This window comes from Festucalex cinctus, chromosome 7 (assembly GCF_051991245.1).
Source record: "Festucalex cinctus isolate MCC-2025b chromosome 7, RoL_Fcin_1.0, whole genome shotgun sequence".
In the NCBI taxonomy this organism is placed as follows: domain Eukaryota; kingdom Metazoa; phylum Chordata; class Actinopteri; order Syngnathiformes; family Syngnathidae; genus Festucalex; species Festucalex cinctus.
In genome coordinates this window covers 28,494,334-28,511,787 of record NC_135417.1, presented here as the reverse complement: position 1 = coordinate 28,511,787, position 17,454 = coordinate 28,494,334, and the positions used below count along the sequence as shown (strand labels likewise).

The following is a 17,454-nucleotide window of genomic DNA, read 5'->3' as shown; positions in this document are numbered from 1 at the left end:
AGCACCCTCTGGTGGCTAGTTTTTTTTAGTGCAGTTGAATTTTCACAAGGTATGTTTGGCCAATCGATGTTTCAAATCCACGCTAATGGTCAGATGAATAATAAGTAATATGCTTCTGAAGCGAGTCAATATGTGTATGAACTCAATGTGTTTGTATTAGCAAGTAGGGATGTAACGATAAGGGAAATATCGTGATATTGTGATATTAAAACTGCCACAATATCGCCGTCATGTTCATAATATTTAAAAGGAACACATTTGTTAAAAACATCAGGTTGATTTCCATTTGTGCAGTTCTAGCACCATCTAGTGGCTAGTTTATTAGTGCAATTTAATTTTCATTAGGGATGTTTTGGCCTTTTATGTTTAAAATCTATGCTAATTGTCAGATGAAGGGAACCTAATTTGCTTGTGAAGCGATCGATGTGTGCTTGCATTAGCAAGTAAGTGCCTCAGTACGTATTGTTATTAGAGATTGTAGGTGGCTATGTACAAAAGCACAATGTTGTGCTTTTTTTTAGTATGAGCACTTTTTTTTTTTTTTACAATAATGTGATTTTTTTTTTTAAATATCGCCAACCCCCCACAATATCGTGACAATTATCGTATCGTGACCTTCATATCGTGATAATATCATATCGTGATGTTTGGATATCGTTACATCCCTATTAGCAAGTAAGTGCCTCAATATATATATTTATAAATTTTAATATGTAATATTTATAATATTTTTATGATATTTTTCATTGCGGTATTGTACAAGAGAACAATGTTGTGGGTTTTTTTTTAGTGTGAGCTCATTTATTTACAATATTGTGACCTTTTTTTGTATCGCCAACCTCCCCACAATATCGTAATAATTATCGTATCGTGATCTTCATATCGTGATAATATTGTATCGTGATATTTGGATATCGTTACATCCCTATTGCACACAAGTGCAAAAAAGGTCCTTCTGTCAACTAATGCTGGGATTTGCGGAGTGAACTGTGAACACCGCAGGGAAACAACATTTACATAAGAACTGCAATGTGCGTTCTCCTGCGTGTTCATACAAGTGTTTGTTAACATTTGTAATTGGAGGGGATTATAATGGTGAGACGTCGAAAGAGTGAGTGAAGTGTTTGGTTATTAATCGGACTCTATCAGTGTGGCAGCCAACATCTGAGGAAGTATGTGGGCAGAATATTGATTCCCATAAAGGATATCAGAAATTAAACAATACTTCAGATGGCGCAAAAGCCTGATTGAGTTTCAACTGACGGGAAAATAGAAAAGTCATAGTCCTTCATTCATATCAAATGCAAGCCGACACAGCCGAGATGTTGGCTACCCTGAGTATACTGCGATGTTATTAATTCCCTAACACAATTGCAAGTCCCCTTTCAGGTTATACTTCTATTATAGTTGACAAATATGGACAAGAAATATTATATAAGGCTTTTGATGCTGTCTCAAATATGAACGGAAGGAAATACATTACCTAAACATAATGGTACAGGGTAATTCCACCTTCTGACAGGACCAGGCATGCACGTAATATATGCATTACCCTGTTTGGAAAAACAGAAAAATGCAATCCAAACTCCAAGAAAGAAATAATGCAAATGCAAAAGCAGACATCTTCATTTTTTTTGTACATTGTGTAGGACAAGTTTTTGTAGTTGGTCTGAAGCAAAAAAATAAAAATAAAAAAAGGCATTACTTGTCACCACTAGGTGGCATTATATGTCTAACCAAATATCATGTAGGTGTCTTCAGGCAGTGACTATTAGTTTGTTTTTGTTTTATTTACTGGTTACCCACAATTTTGACAACTTTTTCAAAAATATTGCCACAATTACCCAAACACCACACTAAATTAATATAACTCCCACACTGTTTGCAAAATGACACTTCATTCACAACATACACACAATGTACGCACTTATATTAAAACCATACACATATTTACAAAAATGTTTTGTTGTCATCTCACGAACACAGTGTGAAATGATCAGACACTATTGGATTCAGTTACACTGCTGTGACCAATACAAGATATATTTGTAAAAAAACAAAAACAAAACAACAACCCTATTTTAGGGACTAGCAGTAGCTAGACTTTTTTTGACAGGTATTTTTATGTAAGGCAGGGGTGTTAAATTTACGGCCCGCGAGATGATTTTGTAAAGTTAAAAAAATTATAAAAATTGTAATGTCGGACTAATTAATCAGCCGGCCATAATCAAAATATATAAAATTTGTAATTTCAAAAGTAGTCCTCAGATGAGCAATGCACAACTTGTACGGGGTAATCGTCCTGGATGTCGTCATTTTACACACTAACTAACTTAAAGTTACGGTTTGTTTAATTATTATTATTTATTTATTTTTTAAATCATAGACCGGCATAAACGTGTTAAATACAACACAAATTCAATTACTGGTAACACAAATAGATATGACAAGGATTAGCGTCCTTATAACGTCATTAACTGCGCCACATAATGCATTCTGGGAACAATATATATGCAAAACAGATCGCTTTAACACATCCGGAACATATACCGGCAAAGTGTTGCCGCGTTTCATTTGCATTTGTGTTATTCTTCGGAACAACATGTTTACAATTGAGCTCCGTAATTTAGGGCTGGTCCACAAATCTGCGTATAAATGACGGTAATTGCTTATATAATGTTATTTTACAGATGCGGCCAACTTGGTAATATATTTTCCTCCATGCGGCCCCCAAGTTAACATGAGTTTGACACCCCTGATGTAAGGGGTAATTTAGATGACAAAAGATATTGACAAACACACAACTTTTTTTTTTCTTCAGAAATAAATTTAGGTTTTCTTGTAAGTTTAAAAATGACTTTTCACAGCAAGTTTTTTTTTAATCCACCATAGATTATGGAGACTTGTTTTACATCAATACTTCAGCTCAATGTCTGACAAAGATCGATTCGGTGTTCCATGCTTTTCTGAGGTTTATTAGTAAAGTCATAAAGTAGCCACATCATTATGAAGTGTACTCTTGAGTGGGATGGCCTCCATTGGCTACGAGGAGGTTGGCTCACTGGTACACTTTTATCGACTAGTGCCCTTTTACATTTGCAACTTTATCACACAGATAAGTATTAGTTCTTACAGTTTGCGTTCAAATGACATTTTGTTGCTAACTGTTCCATTTACCCGCACTGAGTTTGAAAAGAAAAAAAAGCTTTTATCTTCTCTGACTGAAAACTCACAAACTTCGTGTTTTAAAATCATGAAGGCCTTAAACCAGTGGTGTCCAAACTACGGGGGCCATTTGCGGCCCACCGTCCATTTTTCAGTGGCCCGCGACATATGCTAAAAATGGCATTTGACTCAGTTCAAATAAAATAAACAAAACAAAAATGTTTGGAGATTGTCAAAGTAAGAGGGAGGGTGTCGAAAAACAGGGCGCCACGGTGCAAGGGTGGTTCGCACGTCCGCCTCCCAGTACTGAGCACTCGGGTTCGAGTCCAGGCTCTGGCCTTCCTGGGTGGAGTTTGCATTTTCTCCCCGTGCCTTCATGGGTCTTCTCCGGGTCCTCTGGTCTGCTCCCACATTCCACAGACATGCATGGCAGGTTAATTGGGCCCTAAGTGTGCTTGTGTGTGTGGATGGTTGGAATTTTTAGGACTAAACACCATTTCTCTTTATAACATTATGTGGCCCTTGCATTCTTCTGATTATCTGTATGTGGCCCTCAAATTAAAAAGTTTGGACACCCCTTCCTTAAAACCTCTTCCGATCAAATATGAGGTAGATCTGGTTAACCCACTTGGAGGAAAATGTCGAAGAAAATGAAAATTATTTCTTTTTGTGAGTAGGTGGCGTTATCACTACATTGAAATTTAAGTTAAGTTCGATGTCTTCACGGGGCTAATCAAGCATTCTGCTTAGTTGCGAAGCAAAGTAAAATGGTATTATTTCCTAATAAATATGAATTTGTCAAAGAGTCTTAACTACTGCATTCCATTATCGTAATTCACTTTTGTCTTAACCGTTATGCAGTCTATTTGTGTATAAGTGTAAATAAGTGGGCCTGTCTATAAGAATTGTCTTCGCTATTAAAGGTACAGTGGACAATGTTTTTTGGCTGCGTTTTCTGGGTGGATCATTTTAACTACTGGTCCTCCACACTGTCAATCAATCTGGAGAAATGTTTATGTAACAGCCTTGTGCGTGCTCGTTTCTAGCTGCGCATGCGCACTTCGAGCGTTTGTAGCATTAGCCGGTGAGCTTTGGTTTCAGCCATTCATTGTAGCTCCACCAATCTCACCACGTACTTTGAAAATGGCTGAGAGTCGCAAGAGGACACGTCTATGAAGCGAGGCCGGCTGCAGAGACTGTAGTGTAAACACAGCCGTGTATGCACAGGGAAGAGAGCTTGCACGCTCACAACATTTGATAGCCTTTTCCTTCAGACGAGCAGTCGAGCAGGTAGGATGATCTTTGGCATGTGCATTTTTTTTAAAAAGTGACAAACAGATGTTTGGCTTCTACTTCTTGAGAAAATCTCCACTATACCTTTAACATTTAAAATGTTCAATCATCATTTAAAAAATTTAATTACCGTAATTGCTGGACTATACTATACAAATAAACTTGCCTTGCCTTGCCTTGCCTATATAGGACACCTGATTATAAGCCGCACCCAGTACATTTCTAAAGGAAAAGGCATTTTGTACATACATTAGCCACACCTGACTATAAACCGCATGTCCCCACATTGAAACATGAGATATTTACAAAGAAAGACGGTACACAGAAAGAATTTTCAAAGGTTTAATAATATACCTTAGCTTTTCTTTCCAAACAGTGCCTGTGACACGGCAGTAACACAGAAGCAATACAGTAGTCACTAACAGGGCTGGTTAAAAATAACATACCGGTAAAAGTCACTGAGACTGAGACTTCTTGTATTTTCCCTGATGAGGGTCTGTTCATGCTAATTTTATTCATGCACAAAGCGCAAAGTTACATTAAACTTGCGTCTTCCTCGAAACATATATTCCACCTGTTTCACTCTTATCTTTTCTGCTCGAGCGCCCCTGGAGGCCGTCAGAAAAAATACATATTAGCCGCATCATTGTATAAACTGCAGGGTTGAAAGCGTGTGAAAAAAGTTGCGGCTTATAGTCCGGCAATTACGGTAAACATGATGGTTTTAGCATTGGATACATTTATTGACACAAAACCAAGGTGGCATAACCAGTTCTTAACTCATTCACTACCAGCCATTTTAGAAAATTTCAAAATTTTCAATACCCACGCGATATTACGTTCAATAATTATATATAAACAGAATCTACCAAATGACAGAATCAACTCTCTACTTTTTGCCCCGTCCCGTTCTGTTATAATTGACAGTCGAAAATGGTAAGTTTGCCAAAATACAGCCATTTCTCCCATGGACTCAGAAACTGTTTATTTTGTGTAAAATGGAGCAATGATGTCATCTACCGGGTGGTTGGGCATTAGTAAAGTTGTTTCCAAGTTAGATATTTACAGTGGAGCATAATCAGATTCTCCCGCATTTATCCCTGCTCTAAATTAAATTAGAATGCATTTTTTTATTCGTCTTTTTTTTTTCTTTTTTTTTTTACTGTTAGGCATAAAATTATATCCAAATTATTATAATCCAGACACATTTCTGAAGTTGCCATGTGGATGATCACACGAATGCATGCACACGCACACGCAAACACAGATAGACTAAAATACATATTAATGCTGCCTTGAAAGAGTAGTGCTTTAGGCTATTTTCTCAAATTGTCACTCAAGTCAGGTGGATATGATTCGCTAATCACAGCATTGGCATTGGTTTTCACCTACCTGTAGTGAGAAGCCTTGATCACACTGGAAGGAAACCATGTCTCCTACAGTGTAGCGGTCTCCAACTTTGTGGCCGTTAGTGGGGGGCTGCGGTTCAGGGCAGGAATCCAAACCTATTGCTTAGGAAAGAGTCCAACACACATGCGTAGACAGCAATCATTCTTCTGTCCAATGTAGCACCCGACACCTGCTTATCACACTTGCGAAAGGTTTAGATTTAAGAGCTCCAGCAGCTGTGGAAACATTCCATTAAAACCAAATGTTTCAACATGTAATTACACGGTGCCTCACCTAAATGTTCTTTTAATTACATAATAATTGAGTATAATTGTTGCCCTCATCATAATGTTGAAAAAAGTTAGTCAACTAGTGGAGCTAATTGTAACAGTCTTCCAACTGTTGTATGAAGCTATCAGAGTGAAATTACAAAACAACCCCCGCAAGGATTACTTGGCACGAATATTGAGCTCCAGTGGAACAAAGTGATTGCAGAATTACTTGCCAGGAGAGGCCCAGTCCTCGATGTAAATAAATTAAAAGTGAGAGGGATCCCTGGTTCACACAAATGCAGCATACTTACCATTTACATTTAAGCAAAAAGAACAAGGGTATATTTTATTCAGAAATAAACGTATAATTTTTCTTGTCTCTTAAATCTTTATACTTAAATCTTAACAATATAGAACTGAAAATGTTATATATGTGTATGTATATACACGTATAAAGTGTTTAAGCACTTCAGTAACATATACCATCGACTTACATAAGCAGAACATTCACACTTGGCACAACGTACACATACAGTTTGTAAAAAGAACGTCTGCACCAATAAAGCTACAACACCTGCATAAGCTGTTACATATAACAGTGTTGGGCAAGTTACTTCCAAAATATATTTCATATTACTAGTTACTTGCATTTGAAAGTAATAAGTTTCTTTACAATATTACTGTCTGTGTAAAGTAATGAGTTACTCGAGTTTAAGTTACTTTTAAGTTACTTTTTTTGTTTTAAATCGGGGATTAATTTATTTAATCATGATTTTGAGATAAAAAAAATTGCAAAATATGCAACAATAGCTGGTAACGTTAACTTACAACGAGGACCTCAGGACCTAGCGTGGGGTATAATGTGAAATATTTTCACTCTGTAGTGGGAGATCACTGCCTTTGATTCACATTTGTAATCAAGATGTGTTTTTCAGATATTTGAACTGATATTTGGTCCAGTAAATAAATAATCCTAGGCTGTACACCATAAATTAAATGACCAAAATATTCAAATACATTTACACACAAGGGAAAAATTAGCTTATATTGCCAAATGTTATGTTCCTCTTAACCTGAACAGTAACACAATGTATTTTTTTTTTCATTTATTAAAGTAAACTTGATTATTGGTCGTACAAATAATAGTGATAGATGAAGTATAATTGATAACTCAATTGAAACATCAAGTATTCGGTATTGACCATTTGCACCGACGTCACGTGATCACGTGACTGCCCCACCATGGACGGCGGAAGGAAATGACGTTTGAATGGAAGTGGACGGGCGGGGGTGGCTCTGCCCCCCCGTTGTCTGCTCGGTGGCGGTTGCATCTTGGCCGCTCCCTGGGCCCCCTGTGGGGTGCCGAGTTGGGGTGCTTTCCCTGGTGTCAAGTATTTTCAGTCAGATGCACTTAATAGTTTTGAAGAAGGTATACTTAAGTTGTGTGTGTGCAGTTGGAGTGGATGCTAACTACGTGGCTCAAGCCACCTTCACATTAACGATTGTTAATGTGATTTGAAATAGGGGTGGGAGAAAAAATCGATATCGCAATATATTGTTGCGCTCTCTGTTGCAATAAATTATCGATACACTGATGGTAGATATCGATGTAATGTGTCCAGTTGTACAGTGTTATGTTATAAATGTTTATGCATTTTAATTTGTCTCACTTTACAATGTTTACAGTTAAAAGACTTAAGAGGCAGTGAGGCACTATGCAGAACTTTGTACATTGTACAAAGTTTTGGCATTGAATAAATGCATAATTAGACATTTTCCTTTATATGGGTATTGGCTTTTTCAGTTACATATTGTGATATACTGCTATTTTTTATTTTTTTTTACAATATATCAAAAATCATAGATATTGTGTATCGTGATATTATTGATAACGTGAGCCAAATATCGTCACAGTATCAAATCATGGTTTACCCGTATCATCCCACCCCTAATTTGAAACATGTAATTCGACACCCCTGTTACAATTGTTAAGAGTTAGAGTCATCATTGTTAGAGTGTATGTAGTAGGGGTGTGAATTGCCTAGTACCTGACGATTCGATTCGTATCACGATTCACAGGTCACGATTCGAATCGATACCGATTAATCCCGATACGAATTTATAAGTCGATTGTTGCGATTTTTTTCATTCAAATTTAGAAAATACTAATCAGTAAGCTTGTAGAGTGTAAGATTTATATGAAAATGTATTATTTATTTATCTGAAATTTCAGTCTTATAGAGGTTGTAATCTGTTTCATGTTTGAACAGCATTAAAATAAAATATTAAGGCTTAATGTTCCGTTCATATAACATTCTTCCATGCTCAAGGTGTGAATCCTAAAAAAATAAAATAAAAAAATAAAAAAAAAATAAAAAAAATAAAAAAATCGATTCTGCCGATTATTGAATCGATTCGAGAATCGCGCGATGTAGTATCGCGATATATCGCCGAATCGATTTTTTTTTTAACACCCTTAGTATGTAGTAAGTGTAAATTTACGAGTAAAATGTATGAAAATTGATCTACTAACCTCGTAAAAAATGCTCGCTGCAAATCCGTGAATAGTTTGTGGGCTGTCAGTCCTTTCTGTTGATTGCCGCTATCCATCGACGTCTTTTGTCTTCATTAGTAGGTATTCGGTAAAAAGCAACATTTGGTTTACTCCCTTGTCTGTTTGTACAACCGACCGCACAGCAAGATATGACCATTTTATAATTGAATCGACTAGACAAAGGACTTAATGCTGTACACTTTTCAATTCCTACAATCCAGGCAAGTGGTTCTTTTGCCATCCATAGTTTCAGGAGGGGGGCGTTCCCATGGCGGAAGTGACGACATGTGCAAATGGTCAATAGGTGTTAGGGGCGGCATGGCTCAATGGTAAAGTGGTCATCTCCCATCCGTGAGGTTGTGGGTTTAATCCTCATCCTTGGTGACCATGTCGAAGTGTCCTTGAGCAAGACACTGAACCCCGATTTGCTGTGTGTGAATATGTGTGCGTTTTTTAACGCTGTAAAGCATTTTGTGTGAAAAGCGCTGTACAAATAAAGCTTACTTACTATTCAGGTCACATTTGTGACAATATTAGCAATTCAGCCCCGCAGGCGCTTCATTCATTAAGCACGACAATGATGTCACAATAAGTAGATGCTCTAACTCTCCAAACGTCGCCTCATTTCCCCAAAACATTTCTACCTCCTTCTGCCTCCCTACTCTGGCGATATGAGATTGATAAGGCACAGACTTACATATATATCCATGTGATAAAGTAATCCCCAACACCACGCGGGACCATATGTACTTCAGCAAAACGGTGTCACATGATGTTGAGTTTTGGGTGTACGTCACTCTATGTCGTGTTTTGTACTTAAAGGGGCACGAAGCAGGATTCAGAGTTTTTGCACATTTGCGACCCCTCTGGCGAAACGTGGAATTGACCCCAGCGACGTGCACACCGCAAGGGGGGTGCGCGAATTCTCGGGCATGAGCAAACCTCCAAGTTAGTTTAACAAACATCAACACGGAACACAACGCCTTTTTCATAGGCTTAATAATGTCTACAGAGGTAAGAAACATATTAATCTTCAAGTTACTTTGTATGTGAAAGTCATTTTGAGTGACAAAAGCTTATGTAATTACAACCTTCCAAACGTAAATAGTGCATCCCGTGAATCCGATGACATTGAGGATAGCAGTGTGTTGCTAATATGCCCAAGTGCGGAGACATTAGTTAGCGACCGTGTGGTAGTTTTATTCTGCACTGCTAATCATAAATAGACCCTATCGTATTTTCGTTACGAAGTCTTACCTTTTTAGCAAAAAGTCAGCAAGCTATGGGTCCCGTTTCATCCCCAGGATAGCTCATAGCTTTCTCCACCTAACGAACGCTGCTCCTATATTTATCCTCGTCCTCCCGTGACGCTGGTCTGAAAGTTTTTTACTTCTCTTTGTCTTCCGTAGAGTCTCCACAAGGGATTGAAACGTATCAGGTGCAGGTCTCTTTAAATCCATCTTGAATTAGCTGTCCTGTCCGTGAAGTTGCGTGAACAATCGCGAGAGCTAACAGGGACAATAGCGTGCACGCGCATGACGTCATGCTCAGAGCCACAGTTAAAGTTTCCGGCCCAAACGCTTCAACATTTTTTCCTTTTACAGAAAAATAGGGGCAACAGTCATTGTGCCACAGTCGTGCCACAGTGTCCATTATACAATTCTTAAAACATGTGCGGGTGAAAAATATGGTTATTTTAACACTCAAATTTGAGTCTACTCTTGCATCGTGCACCTTTAACTCATTCAATCCCCTCCTCGAGTTAACTCGGGTATTTAATATATTCAGCTCCGCCCCATCCACAAATTAATTCAGGTTTTGCATTTTTTTTTTTTAAATGCACTGGACGTAGGAGAACCTCATGCAAGTCCCCAGCAAGTATTGAGCCGAAAAATAATTGTAATGAGGTGTAGTTGCCAGCAGATGGCCACAGTAGGTAGGATCAGAGAGAGCCAACATGTAGGAGGAGTAGAAGAAGCCCACAGTGGACAAGACGTGGGAAGCTACCAGGTGATCGCGCGTCTGTTTGACTTTCCCGTTCACCCAATGATGCTTCCTGGGCAAACTGCATCGAGGTATGACGCCACATTGAGCCAAAGAAGCCACACAACAATCGTCAAATGGCTTTTTATCTGAAACGTTCCCTCGTCAAGCCACTGGTTTCTCCGGACTTATGCGTTCACCGGATGAATCATCGCGGGCAAATGTAATCATATCACCGATCAAAGAAGGGCAAGCTGCTTCCCCACACCATGTAGGTAAGCACAAACTTGGTTATGGAGTTAGAGTCATGCCAAAACCCCGTAAACACAAAAACGTGATCTACGTACACAAAATGTGATCTACATACACAAAACCTCTTCTACGTACACAAAACCTGATCTACGTACACAAACCGTGTACTCTACGTACACAAAACCTTTTCTACATACACAAAACCTGATCTACATACATACGTGTGCTCTACGTACACAAAACCTGATCTACGTACACAAAACCTGTTCTACGTACACAAAACCTGTTCTACGTACACAAAACCTGATCTACGTACACAAAACCTGATCTACGTACACAAAGAAGCATATCTTCAATTACAACAACAACAAAATGTTTTGCGGACGTAAAAAGAAATTCTACAATTACGGATACAACTCACGTGACTTTTGGCAGTGATATTCTGCTGAGCAGTTTTACGTGCTGAAAACCCATGATCCACACGTGCAAAGCCAGTAAAAAAACAAAAAAACAACCTGTATTCGCACTTCAAAATGTTTGCTTTGTTCTTGTTATTTGCAAAACTGATGTTTGTTTATGTACAGCACTTTGTATACAGCAATGCCTGTTCTTAATCTTAATGAATCATCACGGGCAAACGTAATCACATCACCGATCAAAGAAGGGCAAGCTGCTTCGCCAATCACCATGTTGGTAAGCACGAACTTGGTTATGGAGTTAGAGTCATGCCAAAACCCCGTAAACACAAAAAACGTGATCTACGTACACAAAATGTGATCTACATACACAAAACCTGTTCTGATCTAGGTACACAAAACCTGATCTACGTACACAAAACCTGATCTACGTACACAAAACGTTTGCTCTACGTACACAAAACCTGATCTACATACACAAAACCTGTTCTACATACACAAAACCTGATCTACATACACAAAACATGTGCTCTATGTACACAAAACCTGATCTACCTACACAAAACCTGATCTACGTACAAAAAACCTGATCTACATACAAAAAAACCTGTTCTACGTACACAAAACCTGATCTACGTACACAAAGAAGCATATCTTCAATTACAACAACAACAAAATGTTTTGCGTACGTCAAAAGAAATTCTACAATTACAGATACAACTCACGTGACTTTTGGCAGCGATATTCTGCTGAGCAGTTTTACGTGCCAAATACCCATGATCCACACTCGCAAAGCCAGTAAAAAACAAAACAAAAAACAAAACCAAACCTGTATTCGCCCTTCAAAATGTTTGCTTTGTTCTTGTTTACTGCAAAACTGATGTTTGTTTATGTACAGCACTTTGTATACAGCAATGCCTGTTCCTAAAGCGCTTTATAACTAAAGTTGAGTTGAGTTAAGTTTACAGCAGGGGGCGCTTTTGAATCAGCGCCGTATTGAGAGCGCGTTTGGCCAACTCATTGAAGAACTACTACGCTGTGATTGGTCAACAATAGAAACACCAATTGCACCAGCACCATGGTAACGACAAGGCGTCCATATGTCATGTGACCTACAGTTGGCCAATCACAGCGTAGTAGTTCTTAACGAGTTGGCCAAACTCTCTCTCAATATGGCGCTGATTCAAAGTTTACTGGCTGTGGATCATGGGTTTTCGGCACATAAAACTGCTCGGCAGAATATCGCTGCCAAAAGTCACCTGAGTTGTATCCGTAATTGTAGAATTGCTTTTTACGTACGCAAAATATTTTGCTGTTGTTGTAATTGAAGATATGCTTCTTGGTGTACGTAGATCACGTTTTGTGTACGTAAATCACGTTTTGTGTACATAGAACAGGTTTTGTGTATGTAGATCAGGTTTTGTGTACGTAGATCACGTTTTTTTTGTGTTTACGGGGTTTTGGCATGATTTTAACTCCAAACTTGGTCCTATGCAAAATTCATAACTTCAAGATGTATCTCTCACTGTGCATCTATCAACCCAGGTCATATGCTGCCTATACCATCTATTGCCTCGTGTGTTATACTGTATAGCAGTGCACGATAAGTCTGGTCAGGTCAGTTTGGCAAAAAACACTGAATAAATGAAATGATCAAAGATAAATTGGGTGCCATACAATTATGTGTGGTAATAAATGCAAGTGCAATCTGCAAGTGCAGCAACGGAATGTGTTTTTGTGATGTACCTTACATTAGACTGTGGATCCAGCACCACAACCACTAAAGCTCCTGCTGTTTGCAGTGTAAAGGAAGGTAAAAATATTTTGTTTCTTCACATTGCAAGAAGTAAATATGTTTTATAGTGATTTTTATTTATTTTTATTCCACATCAGGCAGCAGAGGTCGAGATGATCCTTGGATGGCATCATGCTGACTTGTGTTCATCGTGTTGCACAAAGGACAATGCTTTCACCTCTACCACACCCAAAGAAAGTTTGCACCATGAAAGTGGACAAGACTACACACATGCACACACACTTGTAAATAAGCCAGTCTTCATAATTCGGAAAAATGTTAAAATCCTAAATAGATACTATAATTTCGTATCTGGATAATTGTTTTTTTTGGCATCAATATCCTTTTTTTTATGAATTGTTTGATGTTATCTTGAAATGCTGTTTATAGGTTTGACCTGTTATAATAATAATAAAAATAAGGATTTCAGTCAATGTTGAATTTTTACTTGAAATGTATCTTTTCACAAAATCCTCGATTTGTCCGTTATTTTTGTCAAAACAGAATTTTCGCTTCAACTTGCGTCTCTTCTACTGCTGATTAGTCAGGAATGACAAATAACAAACAGATTTGCATTTTGCTCGCGAACAGCCAATCAGAATGATCATGATGAATTATCATTTTTCATTCTGCAAGTGATGGCACATTCATTCAAATCTTATCTAAAAACACAATGACTCTTTACAGTTATAATCTTGGTTTTTGTTTCTGCTTGTATTTTGAATGCTGGGCATTTTATTTCATGAAACCATGACAGTGAATGGTCTCACAAATGATGACTTCTCAGCCATGTACGGAACCGATTATTGTGTCAAAGGAAACCACTGCTGTCGGACTCTTAAAGCTACTATATGTAGGATTTCCCCCAAAAATATCTTAACAATAGCCTTTTTATTTGACCATTTACGACTACAGCATATTCTAATTAGTAGATCAACATCTTAGCTGTTCACAATGGGTACTCCGAAAAGCCTCTGGCCAATATTATTTAGGAAGCGTCCGGTCCGAATCCTTTGAATTTCCCGCCCTCTGTCTGCAGGATGTGACGTCATGCGCAGTCTCGTCAGTTGTTTCTTGTAGTCACGAAGACGGAACAAGTACAGATTTTCGCTGCCCCAGACACCCGCTGTTACTCCGCGGAAGGCTGCTTAAAAAAAGTGAAAACAATGTCAAGTGCCACGAAAAAAAAATCTAAACTTGATAGTGACCGATGCCGGGCAAGAACATGAGTGAACATCAGTTTGACTTTTCAGCGGACTTGGATTAGAAAATTGATTCACAGCTGGCTTTCTTTCTACTCCAAAAGGTAAGAAGCGAGTATCTTGACATTTAGAAAAAAAATAGTGTTGTTCTCAAATAGCAGTAACCTCAAGCTCGATCACTTCTCGGTCGTAACTAGGGGTGAAAGTAAGTAGACGGCAACATTTGAACGAATCAAGAATTGAACGAAATAGAAAAGAATGACTTTATGAAGAACAGACGTTCCATTCCGCAGCGTTTCAATCAGACTAAATGTTGCCTTATTTTCCTCCGTGAAAACAGCCTACATTATGCTAGCGGAGTGTGAACGCTACTACTGTATGGCAATAACATTCACGGCCGTATCATACCAAGCAGTGAATGGGTCTATATTGTGTTTTTCTCAATCGTCAATTTCCATAAATGACGGACCACCTTTCGACTCATGCACAATGACACTAGCCTTGGGGCGACAAACTAATAATGACTTGAATCAGGTAGACGTCCGTCGAGCGGGGTGACTACAATATGGAACTGCATATTGACGTCGGAATGAGGTCCAATTAATTAACGTAATTTGCACATCGTTTTGGAGTACAGTACAAAACTGGTCTTCGACCGACTAATGCAATATGATCTGCACGTCCCGTGGACATCAATTTTTTTGTGGGGATCGAGAGTCTAATTCCGTGAAGTGGCCAGTTTTGTAAAACATTATAAAACTTCTTACCTCTGAAAACATAGTTTCATTGGATATGAAGAGCCCAGTCTTCAGTAATGAGGTCGTGCACGTACGAGTGCGCGCAGCGTGTACGAGCGTGCAGTTTGTTTTCGGCCACAGGTGGCAGTAGCGATTTGAAATTTGAAATCTTCCATATAGCTGCTTTAAGTGAGATTGCAAGTGATACCCGATGATTGCTTTAATTAGCAGCTCATGCTGTAAATTTTTTTGACTTAAAACAATTGTTTCGTTTTTTTTCCCTTGTGGCCGCGATGTAACACGTTACTAGGGGTTTAACGATATCCAAACATTACGATATGATATCACAACATGAAAGTCACGATACGATAATTATCACTATATTGTGGGGAGGTTGGCGATACAAAAAAAGGTCATACTGTTGTACATTACAGCAATAAAAAAAAACATATATTCGAAAAATATATAAATATATATATTGAGGCACACATTGAGTTCCTCCATATATTGAATCGGTCTACAAGCATATTACGTTACCCTTCACCTGACCATTAGCATGGATTTGAAACTTAGAAGGGCCAAAACATGCTGTATGAAAATTAAACAGCACTAAAAAAACTAGCCACCAGAGGGTGCTACAACTGCACAAATGGAAATCAACCCGACCTTTAGAACAGATGTGCTGCTTAGAATATCGTGACATGACGACACCGACATATTGTGGCAGTTCTAATATCGCAATATCACGATATTGCCGTTATCGTTACATCCCTATGTGTTACGGGAGTCAGTAACTGTAATAATATTTAAAAAATATATTGAGTAACTCGTTATATTACCTCGTTAATGCCTAAATGTTATATAGTACTACAACGTGTTACTTTTGTAACGCGTTACCCCCAACACTGCATGTAAAATATAAAAACACATCAAAGCATAAAACCACTTTGGCAAGTATTCCCAAGAATTGTTAGCTCTAAACAAAGTGCTAGAGGTGAGTTGATGACTGTAAATATGGCAAATGTGTAGTGGCCACTTTATGGCACATTCACTCACAGGAGAGGTGGCCCTAAAAAGCACACACAAGCACCCGTTTGAGAGGTACTGCATGGGGTAAACGTTCACTTGCATCTAATAATATGTAATATTATGGCACAATTGACCTGCAGGCAATTGCAAACAAAAAATTTTAATGATCACAGTAATCCTTGTGAGAGTAGAATGAGAAAAATTATACTTAAGCCCTTGTGAATTCAACCTCAGACATCAACCTGCTCTTCTTTATAATTCTCCTTTGTTTTCTGAAACAATGCAATAATTTCTAGATTATCAGGGGGTTGCAATCACGGCATAGTCACGTTCATTAATAATAAAACAAAAGCAACTGAAATAATTTCTGTTTTTACATCGTTATTCAAGGCTAACTAACAATCAAACATGCACGGCAGCCTGGAAAAGCAGATAAACTAAGTCTCCACTTTCCAGAGCTACAGGCCATATAGATAGACCACAACACAAGAACATATTTGCATTTTGCTTGTGATAAGAGAAGAAACACAATACTACAGATGGTGGAGTTGTGTTGTTTTACATTTTGACATTGAGATTTTTACCCAGCATTACGGGGTTATTACGCACTATCGCAGACCACAAAACATGGAAAGAGACCCATTGTGTCCATGTGTCCGTTTTTGTACAAAAATACTGCATCTCTAGTCATGTTGCATGCTATGTAAGAAAAACATTTAAATTAACACTTGCTGCCGACTGAAAATGACATCACAGTGCCTAAGGACTGAGGTTACAACCAACCAAGGGTCAGCTTCTGAATGTCTCATGACCAAACTCAGAAAAAAAAGGTAAAAAGTGTTTCGTTTGAAATTAACTTGCGTTATGCTGATCGTTGTTGTAGTAAATACAATAAAAATAATTTAATCAGAGTACTCGGCTCATGGCTGAATGCATGTCTGTATCAGGAGAAAAGTGAGTAAGCCAGCCGTTGTTTCATCCTTGCCTAGCAACTAGGGATGTAACGATAATGGCGATATCGTGATATTAAAACTGCCACAATATCGTCGTCGTCATGTTCATGATATTTAAAAGCTACACGTCTGTTAAAAAAGTCAGGTAGATTTCTATTTGTGCAGTTCTAGCACCATCTGGTGGCTAGTTTTTTAGTGCAGTGTAATTTCCATTAGGGATGTTTTGGCCCTTCTATGTTTCAAATCGACGCTAATGCTCAGATGAAGGGGAACGTAACATGCTTGTGAAGCGAGTCAATATGTGAAGGAACTCAATGTGTGCTTGCATTAGGTGAGTAAGTGCCTCAACATTAAGTGTTATCAGAGATTGGAGGTTATTTATACGTATTGCTATTATGTACAAAAGCACAATAT

General features: G+C 38.2%; 1 protein-coding gene and 1 long non-coding RNA gene across 6 annotated transcripts in view; one reads left to right on the top strand and one right to left on the bottom strand.

The window, feature by feature from the left end:
• LOC144021954 (CUB and sushi domain-containing protein 3-like) overlaps nucleotides 1-17,454 on the bottom strand; it is a 1,200,535-nt gene that overhangs the window by 386,373 nt on the left and 796,708 nt on the right. For 4 of the 5 annotated variants that reach the window (XM_077526258.1, XM_077526261.1, XM_077526260.1 and 1 more), the window contains exons 38-39: nucleotides 5,851-5,969; nucleotides 1,484-1,553 (exon numbers count right to left, since the gene is read on the bottom strand). In XM_077526258.1, the coding sequence (XP_077382384.1) occupies nucleotides 1,484-1,553; nucleotides 5,851-5,969 (189 nt within the window). The remainder of the gene's footprint in view (nucleotides 1-1,483; nucleotides 1,554-5,850; nucleotides 5,970-17,454) is intronic. The other variant, XM_077526259.1, reaches the window with a different exon arrangement.
• LOC144021958 (uncharacterized) lies at nucleotides 12,805-13,358 on the top strand. Its single transcript, XR_013284233.1, has 3 exons — nucleotides 12,805-12,941; nucleotides 13,081-13,137; nucleotides 13,218-13,358. It is a non-coding gene; the product is annotated as an uncharacterized LOC144021958 (long non-coding RNA).